This window comes from Schistocerca gregaria, chromosome 2, assembly GCF_023897955.1.
Source record: "Schistocerca gregaria isolate iqSchGreg1 chromosome 2, iqSchGreg1.2, whole genome shotgun sequence".
NCBI classification, from domain to species: Eukaryota; Metazoa; Arthropoda; class Insecta; order Orthoptera; family Acrididae; genus Schistocerca; species Schistocerca gregaria.
Window position 1 is genome coordinate 808,293,810 of NC_064921.1, and position 27,037 is coordinate 808,320,846.

Below are 27,037 nucleotides of genomic sequence, written 5' to 3' on the forward strand. Positions count from 1 at the left end.
TTTATAAACTCACCTTCAGCAAATGGTTTTCCAGCTCTTGCTATATTAAGCACAATCTTATAACTTGCACGTATCGCTGGGCTATCATTGTTGTCGTCCTGAAAAACTGAAAATAGTGCTCCATAAAATGTTAAATCAGTTAGATGAGAGACATGACGAAAGAAAGTCGCACATCTCTCGTGACAACAGCAACTTACATCACATTCATCTAGTATCGTCAGATCGCTCTTCTTAAGTTCTGTCAATTTCTCCATCCACTCAGAATCCGACAATAAATTGTACTAGTCCTTGTGAAATTTATTATAATGCCATTCAATACTAAATTTCTGCTGACCAGTGAGAATACTGCCACGTGTTAAACATTTCGAATTTTCACGTTTTTGCACAAAGAAAAAATGATTCTCCCATTCCTTTTTAAAAGATAGCAAATCTCCTCTTTTCTGTTTCCTTGATTCACTCTGCATTTTCTGGTTCTTGAAATACAACGTTCACTACCTAGTGGTCGCTTCACATCAATGTCCGCATCTTAGCCTTGTACCACACTGCCAGCTGTCGCCACTGCCCCGGTCGACGATTGCACGCGAGCAGCACACTTGCAGCGCTGTGCGCTCATGAGCCGCGTGCAACGTTTGCCTGCCCCTGCACTAGGTCATTAGGAACAATAAGGGTCCTATAACGCTCCTTTGGGATATGCCTGATGGTGCTTTTATGTTTGAAGATTCCTGTCTATTAAGATAAGTATGCTGTGCTCTATTGGATAGGAACTCTTCAATCTAATCACAAATTAAGTCCAATCTTCCATATAATTCAAATCTACTGGAGGGGGCTATACAGCTATATAAGCAACACCAAATAGGTAAATTTTTGGACCACGTGGGGGGGGGCTGACACTACTATTTGAAGTCATGATATCCTCAGACCACTCCGTGCATGGGGCATTTGGAAATGTTGTCTTGTGTTTTTACAGGCTTTCCTTGGCAATATTATTTTGTAGCTCTAGTTACACATTTGCTATCAGATCATTTCAGACAAGTGAACTGAGTTCCTCTAGGCAGTATTTTAGGTCGTATTTTGTCTTTATAACATCATCCTTATATTAAAAGTGGGTACACCATATTATTTTTATAGAGTCTGTTAGATTCAATGGCTTAGCTTTTTATTGGAAGCTTAAAAGGCTGCCACAGCTGAGGGACATGGTAACTTGATCCTCCTGGGCATCTGGTATTTTATGATACACTGTATGTACTGAACATGTTGAGCAAATCAAGCTGTCTGCTCCTGTTTTATAGAGTTTATATGTCGTTGTGGTTTGATTATGTGGATCTACTCTTCTAAAATTAGGTAACAAGATAAATGCTGTAGAACAATGCAGTCTGTATTTTTATTGACATTCTATGGTGTCTAGTGTGATGTAAAGAATTGCAATTTATTGAAAGTGTGTATGGTATGTAGCAGTGAGACATTATAGCAGAAAAATATTGCTATGACTCCTAATTGTTCTCTGAGAATGTCCCTTATGATAATTGATTTTCTACGAAATACTATTATTAAAACTAAATTGTAAGGAACTACTGCATTGTTTTTGTGCCATTTCTTTATTTTTCTTGAAATGCAAAAAATGTCTCAGATGTTTTTCCACAAATTGGAAATGTTTCACTTTTTCCAATAAAAGCAACTTCTACAAGTAATCAAGGACAATGAAATGCAATAAAATTTCTTGTATCACATGATCAAAATGTCTCCAAATAGGATACTTCTTAAAAAGTCAATACAAATTTTTTTTAATGTCACAAATGATCCCACAGCTATAAATATTTGACATATCATTTCCTATACAGTCTCCAATACTTGTAATTTTTGTAACGCTTAATATTGTGGAATTGAATACAAACACGTATCTAAGTTTACTCGACAGTAACATTCATCTCACAGTTGTGCAGTACAGCCAACCAACATTCAAAAAGTAACTCCACGTATGACATTTTGTTATTACTCTTCGTACATAAATACTATTTATTATTCATTCTCTCAAAAACCAGAATGTTTTATTGAAAGTCCTCTGAAGCTTATATACGATATCATACCACTGTTCTAAATGTTGAACTCAATGATCTCTTCATATTTTACAGAGATAATGGTGTTTTCATAAATCACTTTTTCTTTTTTACACATAAGTCTTGTGAAGGTATTTGGTTCTTCTATGCCATTTCACAATCAACGGTTACACACACTTCCTTGGAAATCCTCATTTGTCACTCATTCACAGGTAGGAGTTGTCGCTATTATCCTTTCACTCGATTGATCAATCCCAAAGTATTCTTCTGAACCTTGCAACCTGCATCGTTTCTCCAGTGACTGAGGTTACCTGCTACGAGCCCACCACCCCCTGACATAGAAGAGCCAGTTGCCGACAGCTGACCACCGCATGCAGCATCACAGCTCAGTCACCTGATAGGGGGCGTGGGCTCCCTCTCAGTAGAAGTCAGAGGACTCAAGCGTCTTGCACTGCTTGCTCAGAGTCGCGTACTGCCCATGGTTTGGTCCAAGCATTGCAGAGGCTCCGGACCCGTGCTCGTGCCCTCCGCCGCCTGCTGGCTCATGATGGGAACCGTGCTGGGACTTTTCCTCGCGGGAACTCCGGCCATCTCTATAGAGAAACACGTGCAAATAAGTTAACACTGCAACTTGATTTAGCACATGGACCATGTAGATATTTAAGCATTCTAGTCATGCTAATTTGTGGTTTTGTTACTTTACAGTGTTGCCTGCTTAACAGTTATACAAGTTATGCAAGAAATTGTTGGTGTATATACAGGAATCACCCAGCTTCTGTTCAAAACCACAAACAAACAAAAAAGCAAGTCATTACTCAGTAGTCATACTGTGATGCAAGGAACAAACAAAAGTGTCTTTCTTTTTTGGATTCCTCTTTCCACTTATAACACAGCAGTATTGTGACAAAAGGACAATTTGGAGGGGGAGACAAAGTTGAAGGGGTGGGGGTGGGGCACCAGAGAAACTTTCCTTTCCATTCTTGGGTCTGAGTGATCTGCCCTTCCTTCCTCAATCTCTCTCTCTTTCCTCTGCCGAGAAAGGAACTAATGATTCTGAATCCTATAATAATTTCTTACACTTTTTTGTATTCATCAGCAGTACTAAGAATTTTGCCAACTGGAGGTGAGTATTGGATGGCAATTCTATCTCATAATTTTATAGTATTCTCATATGTAAATCACCCATTTGTAATTAAAAAAAATAGCTACCTGAGGAAAATGTTCACATCCTCCTATCCTGGATTGAAAGCTAATTTTCTTATTTACAGAATTGTCCACTAGACTAATTTTTATTTTTTATTTTTATTTTTATTTTTTTAATTTTTTTTAAGTAATGATGAAGCAACATTAGTCAAACTGACTGAAATAACTGAAAAATGGTAGCCAATAAGTGAAGCAGATTGGAGAAATATCAAAAATATGTCAGAATTATTACACTGAAATAAATACATGACACGTAATATCCTAATAGAGATACAAAGAGAGAGAGAGAGAGAGAGAGAGAGAGAGAGAGAGAGAGAGAGAATACCAGTGCAGTCAAATGTTGTATTAATGCTTCAAGCACTTTAGTTGGAAGTATATACACTTTACTTTTTTATATGTAAGCAGATTCATTTTAAACATTTAATTTAATATTTCACCTGGGAAATGTTCATTTAATTATTCACTGTAAATCACTTTCAAGACTAAAAATTACCAAGCTAGTAAATCAGACATTATTAAGACCAGAGTGTAAAGGGTAATGAGGGATGTCATCCAAATACTTGTGGAACACATGCATAGTAATTGCAACTGTTAATCAACTGCATGCAAAAATCAAAGAATGATTGTAACCAGTGACTAGGTTGAAAACATGTAGGAAACTTACAAACTGTCTAATTACAAATTAAAACAAATAATAATGCTAGATTTGTAAATAAATTAATATTGCATTACACCAAACACGAAAATAAACTTAAGAAGAAAAGCAACGACATTGAGCCACGAAGCTATGTAAAAAAATAAAATAAAATAAGATGAAACTTCTACATGTTTCACCAACAATTTTGTCTGTCAGCAACTGAAATGGAGTGACCTGTATATACACATTGTCATGTGCAAAGAAACAACTTTTTGCATGTTAAAGAAAGCTATATACATTCAAATAAACGAATGGCTACTCTTATTGGTTAAGCATACGAGCCTGTTCAGCATCTGAATTTTATGGAATAAATGTCACATGTGGGCTTCAGGAATTGGACATTGACAGACGTCTTTCCAAAGGGCGAGTGAGGTCACTGACTATCACTTTTAGCACCAGCACATAACAAGTGGATTACTGAGTACAACCAATTCTTAGAAGTCTAGAGATTGTGTGCTGCCATCTTCCTGTGAGTACACCTACATCCTCTGAGAGATACCTCAGGAGATATGGAATGTATCACGTCCCATCACCTTACATGGAATTAAACATCTATCAACGCCTCTAGATGGGGCCTCAAAGAAGATGCCATGATCAGGAAGGTGTCCAATGACTGCGAAGATGCAGACGACTACTAAAAATCGCTGTTACATTATATCTTCAAATATTCTCTTGAAAGTGACTGTGCTGTAACTAATTAACTGTTGAGAGGCATGTTTTTAATTATAAGCAGTTTTTTGGCCTCGTGGACAATTATTTTCCAAATGCTTCTCACAATAAATACAATGGCCTGGTCCTGTCAAGTAATTTCAGATAGTTTTCCACTGCCCTTTATAGATGAACCACATATAGTAATGTTCACATTGTTATAGCTGTATTTGGAAGTCATTAATGCCAAATTTGATGACTAGGATGGGAATTTCAGCAATTTGTTTGTATATACCTCAGTTTCTCCATTGCTAAAGCCACTTTCATTGTCTTGATTAGCAATAATGTTCTTATTTTGCAGTCCAGTCCTTTGCTCTTTCTTTCATCCATTGTATGCTAATCAATAACATCTTCTGTGTCATAGAAAACAAAAGCCACAAACTTTCTAGCACACAAAATCAGTTGCATTCTTGTTAAAGTAATCCAAACATAGCAGAGTGATTACTTTTGCATTTTGTGGCACATATCATGAACAAAAGTGGAAACATAGCTAAATGGAGTATCTTTGTTTGCCCTGATATCACTCTTCTCCCAAACAAATGCTTACTTTTTATTCTTGTTTGCAATTTACTTCTGAAATGCAATTATGTAGTTAATATCAAAATTATTTCAGAGGATATGTTTTCCAAATTATTGCCATGCAGACAGTAATTTACATTAGAGGAATTTTTATTTTACAGATTAGCTTGACACACAAAGTTCATTGTGCCATTTGCTCTAAAAATTCTGCACTACTTTGCAGTGGCCATTCATCCTGGTGGACGTCTCCACCCACAGTTCCCACCTCTCGTCCTATCTCGTCCTCCCTTTTCACTTTCTGTCATCCTCTTTGTGTGCTGGGCTCTGCCAATGTACCCACCTGTCCTTTCCCTTTCCCTGTGCTTTTCATTTTCAACTCCTCTCTTTTTCACTGCCCAGTTTTCCCCAACTCGTGACCCTGCACATGGCAGCCTAGCCCTGCTTGCTCCACCAGACGGTGCTTTTCTCTCCCTCCACCTGTACCTTTCTGTCCCCCCCCCCCCCTTTCCCTGCCCCACTCCAGACAGATATTCATACGACAGTCACATTCTGGTCAGAGCTACAGGTGCTAGCAGTCATGTGTGCAAGAAGTGCATTTCCTTGTGTGAATGTATGTTTTCTTTGTTGAAGAAGACTTTGGCCAAAGCTATAATGTATGATTGTATTTTCATTGAGCCTGTCTGCAACCCAATGGTATCATATTTGTGGTGTATAGCAATCTATCCTTTTCCTAATATTGTTGCTATTTCAGTGTGGAGTTTTAATTGTTTGAATATGTGTAAGTGCTATTCATCAGATTTTATGATGTGGGCATAATAACAGAAAAAGTGGAACAACATTATTATATCAAATTTTGTTTTAAGTTTGGTGATTCTCAAGTTGAAATAGTTTTCAAGATTCAACAAGTGTTTGGGGATGAAGCAAAGGGTACCACATAGATAAAGGAGTAGTAACCACTTCAAAGATGACCATTGAAAGGGCACAGATATCATGTACTTGAAGAATCAAATCTACCCTCATGTCCTTTTGCTACAGCACAGCAACATCACTGACTGGAATGCTCCATTGTTCTAGAAGGGAGATATTGGTTCCTGGATATCTTTTGATGTGGAGTGAATCGGTTGAAGCTTAGCAAGCCTGCAGGTCAGGTCCCGAGAGCTCATGTTCCTCATATTGTGTGCAGAAGTGAAGAATTTTATGGAAAGATTATACTGAAAGCTACATCAGAGTTAAAATGCAAGTAGAATGCATATGTGTGTGAACAATGTGAGATTTTTGAAGCTCAGATTTTAATTTCATACTGAGGGCATTGTAATGTAGTGAAAAGGTGATCACGTGATAATGAATCGGCAATGGTAAATTCATACAGACTTGTGATAAATGAGTCAGGTAACATTTGTAGAGTGTCTGCCCCTGTTAGCTGAGTGGTCAGTGCGACGGAATGCCATGCCAAGGGGCCTGGGTTCGATTCCTGGCTGGGGTAGGAGATTTTCTCTGCTCTGGGTCTGGGTGTTGTGTTCTCCTCATCATCATTTCATCCCCATCTCTGATGCACAAGTCGCCCAATGTGGTGTCAAATGCAATAAGTACTTGCCTTCGGTGGCTGAACTTCCCTAAATGGGGGACTCCCGGCCCACAATGCCAAGTGCTCATTTCCAATTTGTAGAGTGAGTGCACTTAGAACCATTAGGTACATGGTATATGACTTTAAAGTGGAATTAAATTAACTTTGTCACACACAAGTGCTCACATATTACAACCTTTTCATTATTAATAAAAATATTTTGGAACGGACAGAGTTGTTGAACGGTGTGGGAGAATATGGCATGCACCTTAGGCTCATGGTCAGGACTTTAATTATTGGTGTATGTACCTTGGAAGTAATTTCATCCGCTACTTCTGGCTATGTATTAATGTCAGTCCCTAATTTTATTAACTAGCCAGACAACAAGAATAATCAACTTTAAAAGCAGTAAAATAGAAGGGCAGAGTACATTTGTCGACCACTGACATGACTGAACTGTTTGTATCTTCAGATGAATGTGTGGAGAGAAAAATAAGAAGCCAAATATATTTGTCATTTGGTGATAATACAGAATTGTTCAATCTTCATACACTGGAACATCCACTACAGGAAAGATGTCGAGCTGAACCACGGGATAAGAAAGGATCAAGGGGATGCCACATCACAATGAACAGCACCCAGAAATAGCAGAAAATATATAATGTAAGTGTTGGAAGTTAATTATTGCTGTAGAAACAGTTAAGTCATCCAACTGGGCAAGAAAGTGATTGAAACTGTTTGAAACAAAAAAGTGTATTTCAGAAATTTTAAATACTGATAGAAATTGTGAAATCTTCAGGATGCATAACAGTAAATTTAAAATTGAATAAATTGAGGAATAGCACAGCACAGGAAAGTGATTTTAGTAGGCCATTAAAACAACAATGTGCAACTAGTAACGTGCACTACTCTGGCAATTCCAAGAAAATTGCAAGAGAAGTTTTAGGCACCTATTATGTAGCATATGCATCTGTGCACAGGCGCTGGCCATTAGAATTCATGGTTGTCAAATGATTGGCGTTCAAGCTCCGTAAGACAAACAGTTTGACTTCCACTCAAATTTAACTGTTAATCAATTTTTTGCATCACTGGTCATAGTATTTAATTTTTATGGCCTTTGAGATGTAATAAAATGGATAAAAACATGTGTACTTGCAATAAGTACTTGCATAAAGTTTCAATTTATGTTTTCCATGTTTATATGACAAATACCGTCCTGCAACGTGTGGTGTCCAGAGCACATCCATTGAGTAATGTTATGTTATTCTGGTGGCCTGGCATATTATGACTTATTACAGTACTGATTGTGAATAACATCATTCGCACAATTATTTATCGAGGTTTGAGCTCCATGCCTCTCATCATCGTCATCTGTCACAAAGGTATCTGGTGCAAAAGATTTTAGAAATCACTGTATGGAAGTGACATGTGGATGATAAATGACTCAGACAAAAAGAAATTGGAAGCTTTTGAAAAGTGATGCTACAGAAGAATGGCGAAGATTAGATATTTAGATTGAATAACTAAATCAAATTGGGAAGAAAAAAAATGATGACACAATTTGACTAAAAGAAGGGATCAGTTAAGACAAACCATAATGCATCAAGGAACCATCAGTTTGGCAGTAATGGAGAGATGCATAGGGGAGAAAATTGTAGAAGGAGATTGCACTAAGCAGGTTCAGCTGGATGTGTGTTGTAGTTACACTGAAGAGATGAAGAGGCTTGCACAGGATAGGTTAAAATGGAGAGCTGCATGAATCCAGTCTTCAGACTGAAGATTATAACAACACATTTCCTTTTTTCATTGGATATTTTGCTACATTCCTGTTCTTGTAATACCATCCCTTTTTCTACAACATAGCATCTTCCTCCCACTTTGTTCTACTAATTTGTTCTTCCATGAAGCTCTTTCTTTCACCTGTACATCCACCACTTGCCTTCACTACAAGTTTTTTTCTTTCTATTGCTTCTTATATGCCTTGTATGTAATTTTATTCACGGGCTCCTTCACATAAATGTTAATAATAGTTCATATCAAACAGCACAAGATGATAAGAGCAACTGTTCATCAGACAGAAGAGGAGAAGAAAAGGTTCTAATTGTTTTTTTGAACTAAGAGACATTTGACACAGGATAATGCAGCAAAAATGACTGTAACACAACAGTGGGTCTTAGCATCTGGAAATGACAGTTGCCAAGTGTTTGTGAATTGTACGTGCATGTATGTTTTTGATAATATCTAGCAGTCTTTTCAAAGTTCATGTCTGCCACTCAGTGTAATGAGCAGCAATATAAACTTTTCATATTGTTGCCATTTATCCTAGATTTTTCATTATTTGTGAAACAACAGTTGTTTCAAGTCACATGCTGTATTTTAGACATATTTTCCTGTGTCAGGTGATAAAGCTCCAATAGATGTGCTGTAATAATTTAAAACAGCAGTTAAACTGTACCAGTGTTGCTACTATGTCCTTATATCATCTAAATAGCATAAGAATAACTACATGGGAGTAGATAGAATAACTAAAGATTACCAATGCATGTAAAACATAGTGCGAAAGTGGTTACTCATCCATCACATAATTGTAATATCGTTGCCCCAAAATACAGGGTGATTCAAAAAGAAAAATCAGATTTGTATTGTTTATTACAGACAGACTATGAAAGATGGACACATTGTGCATATCACTGGATAGAGGAAAATTTGGAGTTTCGTGTTCACTCAAAATGATCACCATACATTGCTCAAGAAACATTGAAATGGCAGTTCACTTAATGCCACAGGTGAATCATCAGATTTCTGTTTCTTGAACTGCCAGCTTCAACAATCAACAGTTGGATTTCTCAGCTCTTGAACAATACCTGTCTTTTATGTACTCTTTTATGTATGAATAGAAAAAATTGCAAGCTGTGAGGTGACCTGGGAGACCAAAAGCAATTAACAAGATCTTCTTGTCTACCTCTTCCAATCCAGCATTGTGGGATGGTGTTGTTAAGATAATGCTGCATTCAAGCTGAAAGTGAGGTGGGGGCGTAGTGATGCACAAAAATGAAATCATTGGAATCTTTGTGTAGTTAAGGAAACAACCAATTTTGCAGCATGTCCAGACATGACATTCCTGTCACAGTTTCCTTCACAAAAAGGAAAGATCTAAAAACTTTGTGAACAGAAATGGCACAAAAACGTTCAGTTTCAGTGAGAGTCTTTCATGTTTGATGATAAGGCCAGGATTTTGTGACCCTCAAACTCTCACAATATTTCAGTGTACTTCACCCAGTAGATGAAATGTCATTTGGAAAAAGTGTCCTCTGCCATATTCTGGAGAACTGAAATGAAAAATTCATACCTTGTGTTTTGGTTACCAGGACCCAGTTGCTACAGTTGCTGCAACTTGTAAGACTTCATATGCAGACATCATTTCAGAACACATCACATTGTTGCATGTGAAAGTTGAAGTTCCTGCTGTGCATGTCTTGTGGACTTCTGAGAGCTACAAGTGTACGTATCTCAGATACACTCTACATTTTCATCAGATGTGGGTGGCTAACCAGTGCCCTTCCCTTTGCATGCTTCCAAGAATTTTGTGTGTCAGTCATAAATCAACTTGTGCAGAGGCGGCTTCTTGTTGAATCGATAGTGGAACACACGTTTATCTTGAATAGTGGATTGACTTTGCACAAATTTCAACACAAAAAAGGATTTCTCTTGCGGTGTAGTTTCCTTGTTCCTACAAACAAACAACAGCACAGCTGTGTCAGATCTTTGGATCTTCCTCTTTCCAGTGACAAGCACAATATGTTTCTATCTTTTATGGTTTGTCTGTAATAAACAACTGAAATCCAATCTTTCTTTTTGAATCAGCCAGTACAAAACAACAACAAGTAATACAGTTTTCAACATCACAGCATAAAGTGAGAAGTCAGATAAATAAGAAGAGTGGCAACTTGAGAGAGTAAACTAGATAAAGTAGGAGAAGTGTCCCTCTGTGTGACAAAAAGAATAGTTGTTCTAAAGTTCCTTCAAATTTGTAGCTACCAGTTTAAAGAGAGTGTGTGCAGAAAAGATACTACAAAATAAGATATAATAGTGAGAATCTCTTTAGAACAATCTACAGAAATTTTTGTAGGCTATACATTGAACAAAAAAGTGAAGAATTGAAAGCAGTGGTTTGTAGATACTCATAAAATTTCTTTCAGTATTGGCCTACACAGTACATACCATGCTTTATTTGAAACTGCAACCAATATAAAAGGAGAACTTAAAATAAAAATACAAATATTAGAACTACAATACCAAGAACTAAACAGAAAAGGCAAACTGAACCATGCATACAGGACATGTGGGGAGTAGTAGTGGTGGGGGGAGTTTCGCGGCCGGAAGTAGCCTGTGCTGCCATACGACCCTTGGCTCCTCAGAGTCCTCGCAGCGATGGCCTGCGAAGCGGCAGACGGCGGCAGGAACGGGTCTTGTTCGTCCACCTGGAGGTAGTCTCGCCTGGAAACAAGTGAACATTTAGCACTCACTATAACTGCCATCACTTACATTTGCAAACAGTTAGCAGAGAGGTTAAAGTAAGGAGTGTAATACAGTCTGTTAAACTACAAGTAATTTGTCAAATTTTTAGTACTCAATAATGTAGTGTCATAATAATCCCTGTGGATAATGACAATCTGAAGCTAAATGCATTGTAAACAGAATAATATTGTGATGTGTTTTGAAACAAAGTCACTGTAATCTGCCAAATTCAAACCAAAGTGTTTCTAGAGGCAGGCAGCAAGTACACCTGATAGCAAAACTCGCAGCATCTGAAGAAGATGGCTGGATCAGTCACCCAAAGCTTGGGTGTAAAATGGAAATGACAACTTGGCAGAACACCTGGAAGCAAGAGGCCTATGCCTGGGGCACATCCTCCCCTCCCCCCCCCCCCCCCCCCCCAGCTTTCAGGTAAATGAAAATTTTTTGCAGCTACTTAACAGTTGCTATTCATCTTCCAAAATATTAAAAATACCCCATATCCCCACGTCTAGCCCCCCCCCCCCCTTCCAAACTATCATATGAGCGCACTTGCACAATAATAAAATTATGAGACAGTTTGACTGACCAGTGCTCATCTTCAGGAGACAAAGCTCTTAGAAATGCCGACAGACACATTAAAGTATAAGAAACTTCAAACTTCTGAAACTATTGTTAGCTTCTTCTTTGGGAAGGAACAAGGGATGTGTTACAGGAGGTTACAATGGAAGGCCAAGTCACTCAGGGGAGAGGGACTCACCTGTTAAAAGGGATTAGTACATGTACCATTGCTAAGAAAATAAGATGAAAGGAAAGTGATGTAATTCCTAAGGTTTTCTCAGCATAGTTAATTACTGGTATGTTTTTGTGTTTCTGGTCAGGCTGGCAATTTCATTTTGCACAAAATACAAAAAAGAAAACATTAATATTGTGTGTCTCTCTCTACAAATTCTAATAAGAGTAGCTTTACATCAATGTATCAAATGAGAGAACCATTTGATGTTTGTCTTTGGTATTACTCGGCAGAATGTTTCACTTTTATGAATTTCATTAATCATTGACAGTCCAGTTTCTAATGAATATTCCTAAAATTTTGTAATGTGTATACCCAAACACCCTGTAGTAATAAAATACACACAGCTTAATTTTTCATACACTTAATGACATTCTCGTATTTTGTTGTGATGTGAGAGGGGTGTGGTCATCAGATGTGCCAGTAAAAGATAATACTGACTGTTCAGTGATGTTATACTGCTGTTATTATTATTTCCTGGAAGTGGGGAACAAAATTGCTATGAAAACTGTATTTGTCTTAATAAGACAGATGAGGTTTACAATACAGTGAAGCTCCATGTAATAATATCATACCTTTCATAGCTTTGGCAGTGAGACTTCTTGACATTTGCAGTATTTTTGAGCACTTTAAGTGTTTTTGGTGAAAAATGACTTATTAGTAGAGCAATTGTTAGAAAGCACTACAACATTGTCTTCAATTCAGAAGTTTAACTGCAATAAAAGTGGCATTAATAAGCAACTGTTTCATTGTATGAAGTTTTTAGTAATGAATTGTAGCAGTTTAGATTAATGAAAAGGCTTTTTCATCAAGTTATGACTAATTGACAAATTGAACAGCCAAATCTGACATATTAAGTGTAGTAATTTGATAACTTCTGTCTCCTGACAAAGAGATTTTCTTAAATAGAAGCGATGCTCCCTTTTTTTTAAATCTCAGTGCTGTAGAAGGAAAGGAAGGAAGATTAGACTTGAATGTCCCATTGACAATGTGGTCATCTGAGATGGAGCACAAGCATGGATTACAAAAGAACATGGAAGGAAATTGGCCATGCCCTTTTCAAAGGAACAATCCTGACATTTGCCTGGAGTGATTTAGGGAAATCATGGAAAACCTAAATCTGGACAGTGATTTGAGAGTTGTTCTCCCAAACCCAAGCTGAAGGTGAACCAGTACTATTTTGGCAATATATCTTGTTCAACTTCTGAGGATATTTTTGTTCCATCATTGCAACTATAAGCAAATGCGTGTTTTTCTCATCAGCCACATTTCACTTTGCTAAAGTAAGACATTATCAATAAAGTGAAATGCACCTGGTGAGGTAACTATGCATTTGCTTGTATTTGTAACAGTGGGCCAAAAATATCCCTCAGAAACTGTAAAGCAACTATGAACAGTAAGGCCACACAAATGAAGAAATCTTGTGCAGTTCATTGTATCAATTTCATGTTTGCAATACTTCATTCTTAACTTACCTTTTTCTAATGTATATCCATGTATGAGAATCAACCCACACCAATACTGTGAAGAAAAATCCTGCAGAAATGCTAGCCACCAGCATGAATGTTAATCCATACCTATAACAAAGAACAGAGCATGAAAATTTTCACTGGTTCTCTCTGTGTCACAAAAGGTACAAGAGAGGGAGGAGCAGATGGGTTGGGTCCCCCTCATATTGGGTGACCTTGCCCTTTCCTTTCTAAATTTTCCCAAACAACCCCTCCTTTCTTCCTTCTTGCCTTCTTGAGGAAGGAACTAACAGTTCTGAATGCTAGGAATAGTTTGTTCACTTTTACATGCTACTATCACCAGTACTGGGATTTTGCCTCCTGAAGGGATGTGATGACCAGTCATTCCCTCTCTCTGTGATTCTATGAAAAAATCCTCGACAATTTTTAGGTGGCAATTTTCAACATGTATACAGTATCAGATAATATGAGTATTTTCATGTATTCTATTCACAGAGTGCATCTCTTTGCCCATAGTCCACAGCATATGGCCCAGAAAATCTATAGCATATTCAAAGAAATAGGCTTCCACTGCATATACCTAACACTTTGTGCCTATGCAGCTATCACTTAGTAACAATTTTAAAATCGTGATAGCACTTACATTCAGAGAACAAAACTGGAAAAATTGTTTTTGTTCCTGTAAAATGTGATTAATTCAGGATTTCAAAATTATCCTATTTTATTATTTATCTCTTAAGAAATATTGCATAAATACTGTAGGATGCAATTTGCTGTTTGCTCTTAGTGAGTCCCTGTACACGAAATAAAGTATTGAAGCTGTACATTATGAGGCGCTAAATAAGAAATAACCACTCCCTTGATTGTCTGGAAACTGATTTCCCAATGAGGACCTTCTGCTTGACATAATAAGCCTCTTTACAAAATGTTCCTCAAACGCATGGCTCTTCTACCAATGACCATTTCATTTCTCAGTGATAGTGCAGTTAAAAGACCACAATTTCATTACTTTGAATAAATAATTGTTTAGCTCTTCATCAAAGTTGCATTCATGGTATCCAGTATAGTTCCTTCCATGTTATGCCACAAGTTTCCATGAGCTGACATGTTAATGTGCCATAAAAGTTAGGCTGTGACTGTGACATAGTATAAAATTGTAAGAACAGAACAGCTGGTCGGCATTTAAGAAAGTGGAATTTCAGTATTTCTGACAGATACATTTAAAAGTGGAAAAACTATTCCTAGCTTTCAGACCTGTTAGTTCCTTGCTAAAGGAGGAAGGAAGAGTAGATCAGTTATTCCCAGGCTGTGAACGACACAACTGTTATTAAGTCAAAGTGAGAAAGATGAAGGCATAGGTGTCAGAGACAGTAGGAGGTAAAGACGGTACAATGGTAACCACTGTGCCAGCTTGTGAGTAGAGATCATAGAAGGAAAGACTGAGAAGTAAAGATAGATTGAGCAGAAGAGAAATGAGTTCAGGAATGAATGGTGCATAACAAACTATGAAGAAAAGAGATAAGGAGATGGGAGTAAAACCTAAAAGACAAACAGGAGGTAAGCTGACACTAAACAAACGAAAAAAAAGAAGCAAAAGAAAAAGGAAAGGAAAAAAGAAAAAGTAGAAGTAAAGTAAAATGTTTAACAAATAAGGAAATACTATCAACAAAAAAATATAGGAAAGACTGTCTTACAATAAAGACAACTATCGAACATGTTTCATGAACATCATTTATCCCATGAAAAATATTTAGTAAATGCAGCATTATTAAAAATTTCTCTAGTAACATTAACTACTACTTACAGTCCCAAGTCGCACAAGCTGTTGGCAGCAGAGACATACTGCTGGTGGAGTCGGCGGCAGTCCACCATAGCCGTGAGGCCAGTGACGAGGCCTTCTACGTGAGCACGCTCTGTGATCAGCATGTCAAGAGGGTGCAGCTTGCCAGCATCGTACAGTTCGCGGGCAATGCGGCCAACAAGTGACAGGCCTGCACCCATTGCCTGAACTGCCCTTTGCCCTGCCTGGAGGCGCTGGGAGAAGGGATTTGCTCGTGAACCTTCACATCGTACATAGTACGTGAGAATTTCTGCCTGTGTAGCGCCGGGGGCTTCTCTCTCCAGAAAGGCCTCTGGGGCCACACACAAATCTCCCAGGGCCTGATACAAGGACAATTTTGTTACTCAAATAGAAGAAGAAAATAGAAAACAGCAAAGGAATATAGACACAAATCCAATTTTTGTCAGAATCTGTATTCTTATTTAAACATGTTCATAACAAAATGGAGGAAGACAGTCTGTGAATACCAACTGATAGTTTACTGTATGATGAAATCTGCTAGATAGTTTACCATTTGTAGAGATGAACATACATGAAATGAGCAAATATTATCAGAAAAAATACTTCCTTATTCAAAAGAATATTGCACCAATATGGGAGAAGTGTGATTTCTTACTTTAAGCATACTAAAATCTGCAATCTCGTAGTCATGTTGGACTATAGTCAACCACCCCACCATTTGCTTCCTTTCTGCTGCTGGCACCCATCACCTCCCCTTGCCCCATTTCTTTTGTAGGCTATTATTCCCATCAATATCAATTGTTGTTGTTGTGGTCTTCAGTCGTGAGACTAGTTTGATGCAGCTCTCCATGCTACTCTATCCTGTGCAAGCTTCTTCATCTCCAAGTACCTACTGCAAACTGCAACCTTCTGAATCTGCTTAGTGTATTCATCTCTTGGTCTCCCTCTACAATTTTTACCCTTCACACTGCCCTCCAATGCTAAATTTGTGATCCCCTGATGTCTCAGAACATGTCCTACCAACCGGTCTCTTCTTCTCATCAAGTTGTGCCACAAATTCCTCTTCTCTCCAATTCTATTCAATACCTCCTCATTTAATATTGATTACTTAAATGCTAAAAATCAATTGACATTTTTTCACTAACAAAATGTTTGGGACCTCTGCAGAAATGTTAGAAGTAGTCACTCAAAAAAATTCTAACAAATTCTTACCACTGAAGAAGCAAGATATATAGAGGCCATTATCCACGAAATAATAACAGCAAACAGGCCAAATACTGAGAACCTGGAAAAAGAAATCAATATTTTTGTATCAAAACAAGGGAAGTTATTACTGAAAATTATGTGCATTTTTTATGTTTATTTCCTCAAACTCACGTTATAAGCGCACAACGGGAGTGTCTTGCAACTCCAAACAATAGCACCATGCAGAATACCAACAGTACACTAAGAATTGCCATTGTCACAGGCCACCTGCAAAGAAAAACAGAATGTGTGGTGCAGTTTGTCCAAGAGTACAGGAATAGTATGTTCTCTTTCTATCATTTCACATGAGAATGAGAAAGATCTAAAAAATTATTGAAGTGCAGTAAAAGAATTTTTCTACTCAGATGCAGACATTAATTACAAATGTAGACAAGTGCTACATCTACATTTTGTTGATAACAGGAATAATTCAAAACAGTTAATTATTGGAGTAGTTCATCAAAACACTGCACATTGGCAGATTAAAATCAAACAAACCTGTGGTGGAAAAAGGAAGTGATAACAAAAAGTGACTTTAATATACCTTGATAAAAAGGAAGGATTTGTGTATGGAATAGAGGTATAGTACAAACCTAGCAGTGCAATTATATTACAAGTAGCACTGTAAAATTTGAACATATGTAATAAAGAAGGCCAAATACAAGCATTATGCACAAAAAATTAGCAAATCAGACAAGCAAAGACCATAAGGAACACCACAAAGAGTGAGACAAACAGGAACATAAAATCAGAATAAGCAAGCAGTGGTACCACAGTCCTCTGATAATGGTACAGACCACAATAATCAAAAAGTTGGCACCTCAGATTTCAACACATTTTTTCCCACTGTAGCTGCAAAAACAGGCAACCATAATACACAATTTAGGGTGTGAGATGAAACTTAATCTTTATCCATTGCTGAACAGGTCACAAAAATCTTTTCATTTTGCTGCTTATAAGTGATTTATTGATGCATCAGAAATATCTGCTAAGGAAGAATCCAAAGTTGTAACCACAAATGTAACTAAACAACACATGACTTAAAGTGAATTTTACAAAAGGTGGTACATAAAGTACAGGAGTACACACACCAAAAATAAGAACAAAGTCTTCATACAAAGTGTGGGTTCATGTGTATTACCCATCAGTGTCTGAACTTAACTGATAACAGGACTTTGCTACAAAGCTTAACTGATATCACTTGCCGTCAGCTGGTGTGAATACGTAAAGATAGTGGCACTGTATAGTGCCCATATAACTAATGGAACAACCTTATATTAAAAATATAAATGATAAAAGAAAAAAATCTAAGTATAAGCCTAGGAATATGATAAAATAGGACTAGACCCAACAGTGTGGACAGGTTACAGGACTCAATAAACATCTTTACTAAAAAATAGCTCACAGGAATCGCCACAAGGCAGTAAGACTGAGTTGAAAAATTATGACATTTGTGCCGTATTAGAAACTACTGGTAAAATAAAAACTACCCACAATGCACCATTTGTACAAAATTGAAAATGCATGGTCAAATAGTTAATCTGAGTGACAGTATATAACCAGAAAGTATGTCAGTAAATAGGCACTTTTAGTATGAGGAGAGGTGCCTTTTCTCTGTAGATGCATCCACTTTGACTAAATGTTAATTGCATGAATCTGTGTGTGCACTACACCAATATTTATGTAAGAAAAGTTCAGGTACAATCAAACAATGGGAAACCCAAATTGGAATGTAACAGTATTATGAAAAGGATAGTTGCTACTCACCACAAAGCAGAGGTGCTGAGTTACAGATAGGCACAACAAAAACTCTGTCAGAAAGTGGGCTTATGGCCAACAAGGCCTTCATCAAAACACACACACGCACACATGCAAATCACACACATGTAACCACAGTCTCTGGCCGCTGAAGCCAGACTGTGAGCAGCAGAGCAGTGGGGAGTGATAGCATGATACAGTTGGGGGATGGTAAAGTGCTACTTGTGGGAGCATACAGGGATGAAGGGGAAAGAGGATAGGGCAGCTGAGATGCAGTTGACAGGTTGGATGGAGGGCAGGAGGGAGGGAGAGAGGGAGGGTGGGCAGTGGAAAAGGAGAGAAGTAAAAAGACTGAAGGTGCATTGGTGTAATAGAGGGCTGTGTAGTGCTGGAACGGGAGCAGGGAAGGGACTAGATGGGTAAGGAAAATGACTAATGTGTGTTACATAAATGTATGATATATTGAAGGGAGTATTGCCAACTGTACAATGCAGAAAACCTGGTGTTGGTGGGAAGGACCCAAATGGCGCAGACTGTGAAGCAGTCATTAAAATGAAGAACATCTTGTTGGGTGGTGTGCTCAACAACGGTCTGTCCAGCTGTTTCTTGGCCATAATGTGTCGGTGGCCATTCATGCGGACAGACAGCTCATTGGTTATCATGCCCATGTAGAATGCAGCACAGTAGTTTCAGCTTAGCTTGTGGATCACATACTGGTTTCACAGGTAGCCCTGCATTTGATGGGATAGGTGATGCTTGTGACTGGACTGGAGAAGGATCTATTGGACAGTTGTTGCATCTAGGTCTATTACAGGGATACGAGCCATGAGGCAAGAGGCTGGGAGCAGGGGTTGTGTAGGGACGGGCGAGGATATTGTGTAGATTTGGTGAGCAAAGGAATAACACTATGGGAGAGGTGTGAAGGGTAGTGGGTAGGACATTCCTCATTTTGGGGCACAACGAGAGGTAATCGAAACCCTGGCAGAGAATGTGATTCAATTTGCTTAAGTCCTGGATGGTACCGAGTCATGAGGGGAATGCTCCTCTGTGGCCAGATGATGGGACTTTGGGAATTGGTGGTGACTGGAGAGATGAGGCATGGGTGATCAGTTTTTGTTCAAGTTTAGGAGGCTAATTATGGTCTGTGAAGGCCTCCATGACACCTTAAGTATATTTTGAGAGGGACTGCTTGTCATTACAGATGTGACAGCATTGGGTGGTTAAGCTGTATGGAAGGAACTTCTTGGTATGGAATGGGTGACAGCTGTTGAAGTGGAGGTACTGCTGGTGGTTGGTAGGTCTGATATGGATAGAGGTACAGATGTAGTCATCTTTGAGGTAAAGCTCAACATCGATGTAGGTGGCTTGTTGGGTTGAGTAGGACCAGGTGAAGCAAAAGGGGAGAAGCTGTTAAGCTTCTGGAGGAATGTGGATAGGGTTTCCTCACCCTTGATCCAGATCATGAAGATGTCACCAGCAGATATGAACCAGGTCAGAAGTTTGGAATTCTGAATGTTTAGGAAGGATTTCTGTAAATGGCCGATAAGTAGGTTGGCATAAGTTGGTGCTATGCAGATGCCCATAGCCGTCACTTGGGTTTGTTTGTAGGTAATGCCTTCAAAGGAGAAATAATTTTGAGTGAGAATATAATTGATCATGATGACTACGAAGGAGGTTGTTGGTTTGGAATCCATCAGATGTTGAGAATGGTAGTGTTCAATAGCAGTAAGGTCATGGGTACTAGTGGTATTAGTTTACAGGGAGGTGTCATCAGTTGTGATGAGCAGGGCACTGTGTGGTCACTTATTTATTTATTTATCATATGGCAATACATATACAAAGATCACAAAACTATTTCATGTCAACATTTAAGCACAGCTCTCCAGCATAAAATGAAACAAAAAGCAACAGCTATACATGGATATAAAGGTCTTTTATGTATTTTATAACATCAATCGTCACTGTGAAGATATCTTCAAAAGGATCCTTGTAGGCACGTGCAGGACATGTCAATACAACATGAGCAACTGTCTGTCATCCCACATCACAGTCACAGGATGGTGATGAAAATTTGCCACACTTACAGAGAGTGTCTGCACATTGTCCATGGCCCAATCGGATGAGGTTCAAGATAGTTCAAATTGCCCAAGGCTGGTTGAATCCAGGCATTGTGGGGAACAGTTTTGTTGCCAGCAGCATTTCCATTCATTGATGGGATTGAATTCAATTTCCATGAGAGTCCTGGCTGTGATGAGAGTGGTATGTCCTGATCTTAGTCTTTTTCACTTTGCAGGGAATATGTTGTCTATTACTGGAAAGTCAATGTTATTAGCAATCTTCTGGTACTCAACGCAATAGCGTAATCTTCTGTCTGATATCGGGAGGTGGAATGTGTCTCAAGGTAAGTTGCCAATATGTGGGAGTAGATCATATTGACCCACTAACAATGTGCATGGCCTCATTAGGTTGTATGTCTATCTTTTTAACATGTGGACTATTAAGCCATGCAGGTGCACAGTACTCTGCTGCTGGTTATACCAAGCTGAGTGCTGATAACCGGAGAGTGTCTGCTGATGGTCCCCAACGAGAGCCACAGAGTATGGAGAATGCTGTTTCTGGTTTTGAGCATAGCAGATGTTTGTGTCAAGTGCTCCTTAAAAGAAAGTGTCCTATCTAATGTGATCCCAAGGTATATTGGGTGCATATTATGATGAAATGTGTCTCCTTCAAAATAGTCACCAAGGGCTGTGTGTGGCGATCTAATGAACAGATGAAAACATGAAACTTCTGTGTTATTTGAGTTTGGTTGTAACCTCCATTTGTGAAAATAGTGCCTTAAGATATGTAGATCAGAAATTAGGATTTCTTCAGTTCTTTCAAAATTTTTTTGGGTAGCTATTGTCAAGTCATCTGCATAGCCAAACTTTCTGGACTATGTTTGGGTGATTATATATATATTAAACAATAGAGGAACAAGGATGAATCCCTGTGGCAAGCCATTATTCAGTACTTTTGGGCAGCTAGTGTCTTTTGCTATAGTTACAGTAAATGTTCTTTCAGTTAACATATTGTTCATTAGTTTCATTGCCATTTGCTGGGTACAAGTTGCGACAACTTATAAAGCAGTCCTTGTCTCCAAACTGTGTCATGTGCTGCACTTAGATTAATAAAAACAAATGATATTTTCTGCCTCATTTGGTATCCTGGTTCAATAAATATTGTTAAAGATAAGACTTGCTGTCCCGGGTGGAAACCAGCTTGCTCAAGAGGAAGGTTCAGAAAGATTACTGGCCTAATTCAATTATATAGTGCTCAATAGTGTGACTGGGCTGTAGTTCTTAGATGGTCTTGTGCCTTGCTGGGCTTGAGTATTGCTATGATTTTTGATTGTTTAATTTTTGTGGGACTGAACCAGATATCATAATGTCAGAGAAAAAAATCAGCCAGTCATCTTATTGTTTAGCTCGCACTATGCAGAAGAAGTTCTGGGTGGATTCTGTCACTTCCCCATGTCTTTTCTGGTTTTAGAGTTTTAAGAGCAGTAGAAATTTTGGGTATAGAGAAAGTTCTTCAGAAGTCAGATTGTTCATTCGTGTGTCCCCCCCTTGGTTGTTAACTGTTCCTGCAGGTTCTAATACCCTAAATAGAAGACACTTTTTGGTACAGTCTTTTTTATTCTTATGGTCAGTTTTTACCATGTATCCCATGGCTACAGCTATTTACTTCTCTGCCAGTAGCTTCTAATATTAGGTTTTCCCTATGATCATTTTGATGGTATTAGCCCTCTGTGAATTCTTTTGTCAGTGCTTTATACATTGTACCTTATTTGTGCTTTGTATTGTAATAATAGATTGAAACAATTATAACTACTCACAGAGACTTCTGAGCCAATGACCTTATATGTGTTTTCTACTGTAACCATAATTTGAAATAATTATAAATGCACCCACAGATTTCTGAAATAATGACTACTATAAACTTGATCAAGCATTTAATATTTAGTTCCAGTGGCACTAACTGTGCAATAAAGATCTCTCTCCTAATTCTAATGTGCCTTTTTGCTGCAATGCTCTGTGGTTATATATTGTTGTTGTTGTTGTGTTGTTCAGTCCTGAGACTGGTTTGATGCAGCTCTCCATGCTACTCTGTCCTATGTAAGCTTCTTCATCTCCCAGTACCTACTGCAACCTACATCCTTCTGAATCTGCTTAGTGTATTCATCTCTTGGTCTCCCTCTACGATTTTTACCCTCCAAGCTGCCCTCCAATGCTAAATTTGTGATCCCTTGATGCCTCAAAACATGTCTTACCAACCGATCCCTTCTTCTAGACAAGTTTTGCCACAAACTTCTCTTCTCCCCAATCCTGTTCAGTACCTCCTCATTAGTTACGTGATCTATCCACCTTATCTTCAGCATTCTTCTGTAACACCACATTTCAAAAGCTTCTATTCTCTTCGTGTCCAAACTAGTTATCGTCCATGTTTCACTTCCATACATGGCTACACTCCATACAAATACTTTAAGAAACGACTTCCTGATACATAAATCTATACTCGATGTTAACAAATTTCTCTTCTTCAGAAATGCTTTCCTTGCCATTGCCAGTCTACATTTTATATCCTCTCTACTTCGACCATCATCAGTTATTTTGCTCCCCAAATAGCAAAACTGCTTTACTACTTTAAGTGTCTCATTTCCTAATCTAATTCCCTCAGCATCACCCGATTTAATTTGACTACATTCAATTATCCTCGTTTTGCTTTTGTTGATGTTCATCTTATATCATCCTTTCAAGACACTGTCCATTCCGTTCAACTGCACTTCCAGGTCCTTTGCTGTCTCTGACAGAATTACAATGTCATCTGCGAACCTCAAAGTTTTTACTTCTCCTCCATGAATTTCAATACCTACTCCGAATTTTTCTTTTGTTTCCTTTATTGCTTGCTCAATATACAGATTGAATAACATCAGGGAGAGGCTACAACCCTGTCTCACTCCTTTCCCAATCACTGCTTCCCTTTCATGCCCCTCGACTCTTATGACTGCCATCTGGTTTCTGTACAAATTGAAAATAGCCTTTCGCTCCCTGTACTTTACCCCTGCCACCTTCATAATTTGAAAGAGAGTATTCCAGTCAACATTGTCAAAAGCTTTCTCCAAGTCTACAAATGCTAGAAACATAGGTTTCCCTTTTCTTAATCTTTCTTCTAAGGTAAGTCGTAAGGTCAGTATTGCCTCACATGTTCCAACATTTCTACGGAATCCAAACTGATCCTCCCCAAGGTCCACATCTACCAGTTTTTCCATTCGTCTGTAAAGAATTCGCATTAGTATTTTGCAGCTGTGACTTATTAAACTGATAGTTCGGTAATTTTCACATCTGTCAGCACCTGATTTCTTTGGGACTGGAATTATTATATTCTTCTTGAAGTCTGAGGGTATTTCGCCTGTCACATACATCTTGCTCACCAGCTGGTAGAGTTTTGTCAGGACTGGCTCTCCCAAGGCCGTCAGTAGTTCCAATGGAATGTTGTCTACTCCGGGGGCCTTGTTTCGACTCAGGTCTTTCAGTGCTCTGTCAAACTCTTCACGCAGTATCTTATCTCCCATTTCGTCTTCATCTACATCATCATTCCTTTTAATAATATTGTCCTCAAGTACATCGCCCTTGTATAAACCCTCTATATACTCCTTCCATCTTTCTGCCTTCCCTTCTTTGCGTAGAACTGGGTTGCCATCTGAGCTCTTGATATTCATACAAGTGGTTCTCTTCACTCCAAACGTCTCTTTAATTTTCCTGTAGGCAGTATCTATCTTACCCCTAGTGAGACAAGCTTCTATATCCTTACATTTGTCCTCTAGCCATCCCTGGTTAGCCATTTTGCACTTCCTGTCGATCTCATTTTTGAGACGTTTGTATTCCTTTTTGCCTGCTTCATTTCTGCATTTTTATATTTTCTCCTTTCATCAATTAAATTCAATATTTCTTCTGTTACCCAAGGATTTCTAGCAGCCCTCGTCTTTTTACCTACTTTATCCTCTGCTGCCTTCACTACTTCATCCCTCAGAGCTACCCATTCTTCTTCTACTGTGTTTCTTTCCCCCATTCCTGTCAATTGTTCCCTTATGCTCTCTCTGAAACTCTCTCCACCCTCTGGTTCTTTCAGCTTGTCCAGATCCCATGTCCTTAAATTCCCACCTTTTTGCAGTTTCTTCAGTCTTAATCTACAGGTTATAACCAATAGATTGTGGTCAGAGTCCACATCTGCCACTGGAAATGTCCTACAATTTAAAACCTGATTCCTAAATCTCTGTCTTACCATTATATAATCTATCTGATACCTTTTAGTATCTCCAGGATTCTTCCATGTACACAACCTTCTTTTATGATTCTTGAACCAAGTGTTAGCTATGATTAAGTTATGCTCTGTGCAAAATTCTACCAGACGGCTTCCTCTTTCATTTCTTAGCCCCAATCCATATTCACCCACTATGTTTCCTTCTCTCCCTTTTCCTACTGATGAATTCCAGTCACCCATGACTATTAAATTTTCGTCTCCCTTCACTACCTGAATAATTTCTTTTATCTCATCATACATTTCATCAATTTCTTCATCACCTACAGAGCTAGTTGGCATATAAACTTGTACTATTGTAGTAGGCATGGGCTTTCTGTCTATCTTGGCCACAATAATGCGTTCACTATGGTGTTTGTAGTAGCTTTCCTGCACTCCTATTTTTTTATTCATTATTAAACCTACTCCTACATTACCCGTATTCCTACATTACCCTGTATTCACCTGACCAAAAGTCTTGTTCCTCCTGCCACCGGACTTCACTAATTCCCACTATATCCACTATAACCTATCCATTTCCCTTTTTAAATTTTCTAAACTACCTGCCCAATTAAGGAATCTGACATTCCACGCTCCGATCTGTAGAACGCCAGTTTTCTTTCTCCTGATAACGACGTCCTCCTAAGTAGTCCCTGCCCAGAGATCTGAAACGGGGGACTATTTTACCTCCGGAATATTTTACCCAAGAGGACGCCATCATCATTTAATCATACAGTAAAGCTGCATGTCCTCAGGAAAAATTACGGCTGTAGTTTCCCCTTGCTTTCAGCCGTTCGCAGTACCAGCACAGCAAGGCCGTTTTGGTTAATGTTGCAAGGCCGGATCAGTCAATCATCCAGACTGTTGCCCCTGCAACTACTGAAAAGGCTGCTGCCCCTCTTCAGGAACCACATGTTTGTCTGGCCTCTCAACAGATACCCCTCAGTTGTGGTTGCACCTACGGTACGGCCATCTGTATCGCTGAAGCACGCAAGCCTCCCCACCAAGGGCAAGGTCCATGGTTCATGGAGGGGTTATATATTGTCATTCAGATTAACTACATAACTTTATATTTTAGTTTCTGTATGAATAGTGCATTACAAGTACTTTGAATTATACCATTTACTGCTAATGTGGCACAATAACACCAATTTTTTTGATTTTTTTTTTTTTTTTTTTTTCATTTCAGGCCCAACTCCTGGTGGTAGTTACCGTTAGCTACTTTTTGAAAAGCTATTTATTTTTTGTGAATATAACATTATGAGGAGTTGTATTTTACTATTTACTTGTAACATGGTGCAAATAAACCATTTTTCAACTTGGGCTCACTGTCTGGTGGCAGTTCATGTGAGCTACTTTATGTAAAGCTGTTTATTGAATCCTGTATTCTGTACACACTGTTGGTTATATTCCTATTTTATCTTATTTCTAGGTTTATACTTAGATTTTTTCTTTTAATATAATGTTGTTCAACTATTTCTATGGGCACAATACAGTGCCTCTAATCTTATCCATTTACACCTTCTGATGACGAGTGATATCAGTTAAGCTTTGTAATAGCATCCTGCTATCAATTAAGTTCATATACTGATGAATAGTACACATGAGTGCATACTCTGTATGAAGACTTTGTTCTTATTTTTGGTGTGTGTACTCCTGTACTTTATGTAGCACCTTTTGTAAAATTCACTTTAACTGATGTTTTGTTAGTTACAATGGTAGTGCTGACTGCATTCTTCCTCAGCAGATATTTCTAATGATGGGCAGAGTGTGAAATGCAGCAATAAATCATTTCTGAACAGCAATGTGTATAACTATCTCAGTGACCTATTCAGTAGTGAATAAAGATTCAAATAAGAAGCAATCTCCAAGAATAGCCTTAGAACTACTTAATCATGTTGAAATTACACCAAACGTAGCACTCCATTTCAAAAACACAATTCCTAAAGAAAATGAAAAAATTGTAAAATTGCTTAAAGGTTCTCAACTCTCTGGATATGATGGTGTATCAAGTCCAGACTCAATCAGTCACATTTTGTGTTATCTGTGTGAACAGGCAATGCAAAGTGAGTTATATTTGGTTAAACTAAAACATGCAACAGTGATGTTGGTTCATGAAAGTGGGGCAATGAATAGAATATCCAGCTATCAGCCCATTTCTCTGCTGCCAATGTTCACAAAGGTATTTTAGAGAATAGTGTACGACAGGATTTATATCCGCCCTACACAAAATCACTTACTGACATCTACATGGTTCGGCCTTCACAAGGGATTCTACACAGTGTTTAGTGTAAAGGATGACATTCTAGGTGAACTAAATTTCAGAAGGTATCCAATGGGGATCTACTCACTGGTGACATTTGTATCTGACTACA

At 38.3% G+C, this 27,037-nt stretch overlaps 1 protein-coding gene across 5 annotated transcripts in view; it reads right to left on the reverse strand.

The window, feature by feature from the left end:
• Positions 1–1,576: 1,576 nt before the first annotated feature.
• Positions 1,577–27,037, reverse strand: part of LOC126335107 (protein tweety) — an 866,725-nt gene continuing 841,264 nt past the window's right edge. For 3 of the 5 annotated variants that reach the window (XM_049998047.1, XM_049998045.1, XM_049998048.1), the window contains 6 exons: positions 16,701–16,796; positions 16,536–16,608; positions 15,327–15,682; positions 13,529–13,630; positions 11,081–11,242; positions 1,577–2,647 (listed from right to left, as the gene is read on the reverse strand). In XM_049998047.1, coding sequence (XP_049854004.1) covers positions 2,473–2,647; positions 11,081–11,242; positions 13,529–13,630; positions 15,327–15,682; positions 16,536–16,608; positions 16,701–16,796 — 964 coding nt within the window. In that variant the 3' untranslated portion in view covers positions 1,577–2,472. The remainder of the gene's footprint in view (positions 2,648–11,080; positions 11,243–13,528; positions 13,631–15,326; positions 15,683–16,535; positions 16,609–16,700; positions 16,797–27,037) is intronic. The other 2 variants (XM_049998050.1, XM_049998049.1) reach the window with 1 other exon arrangement.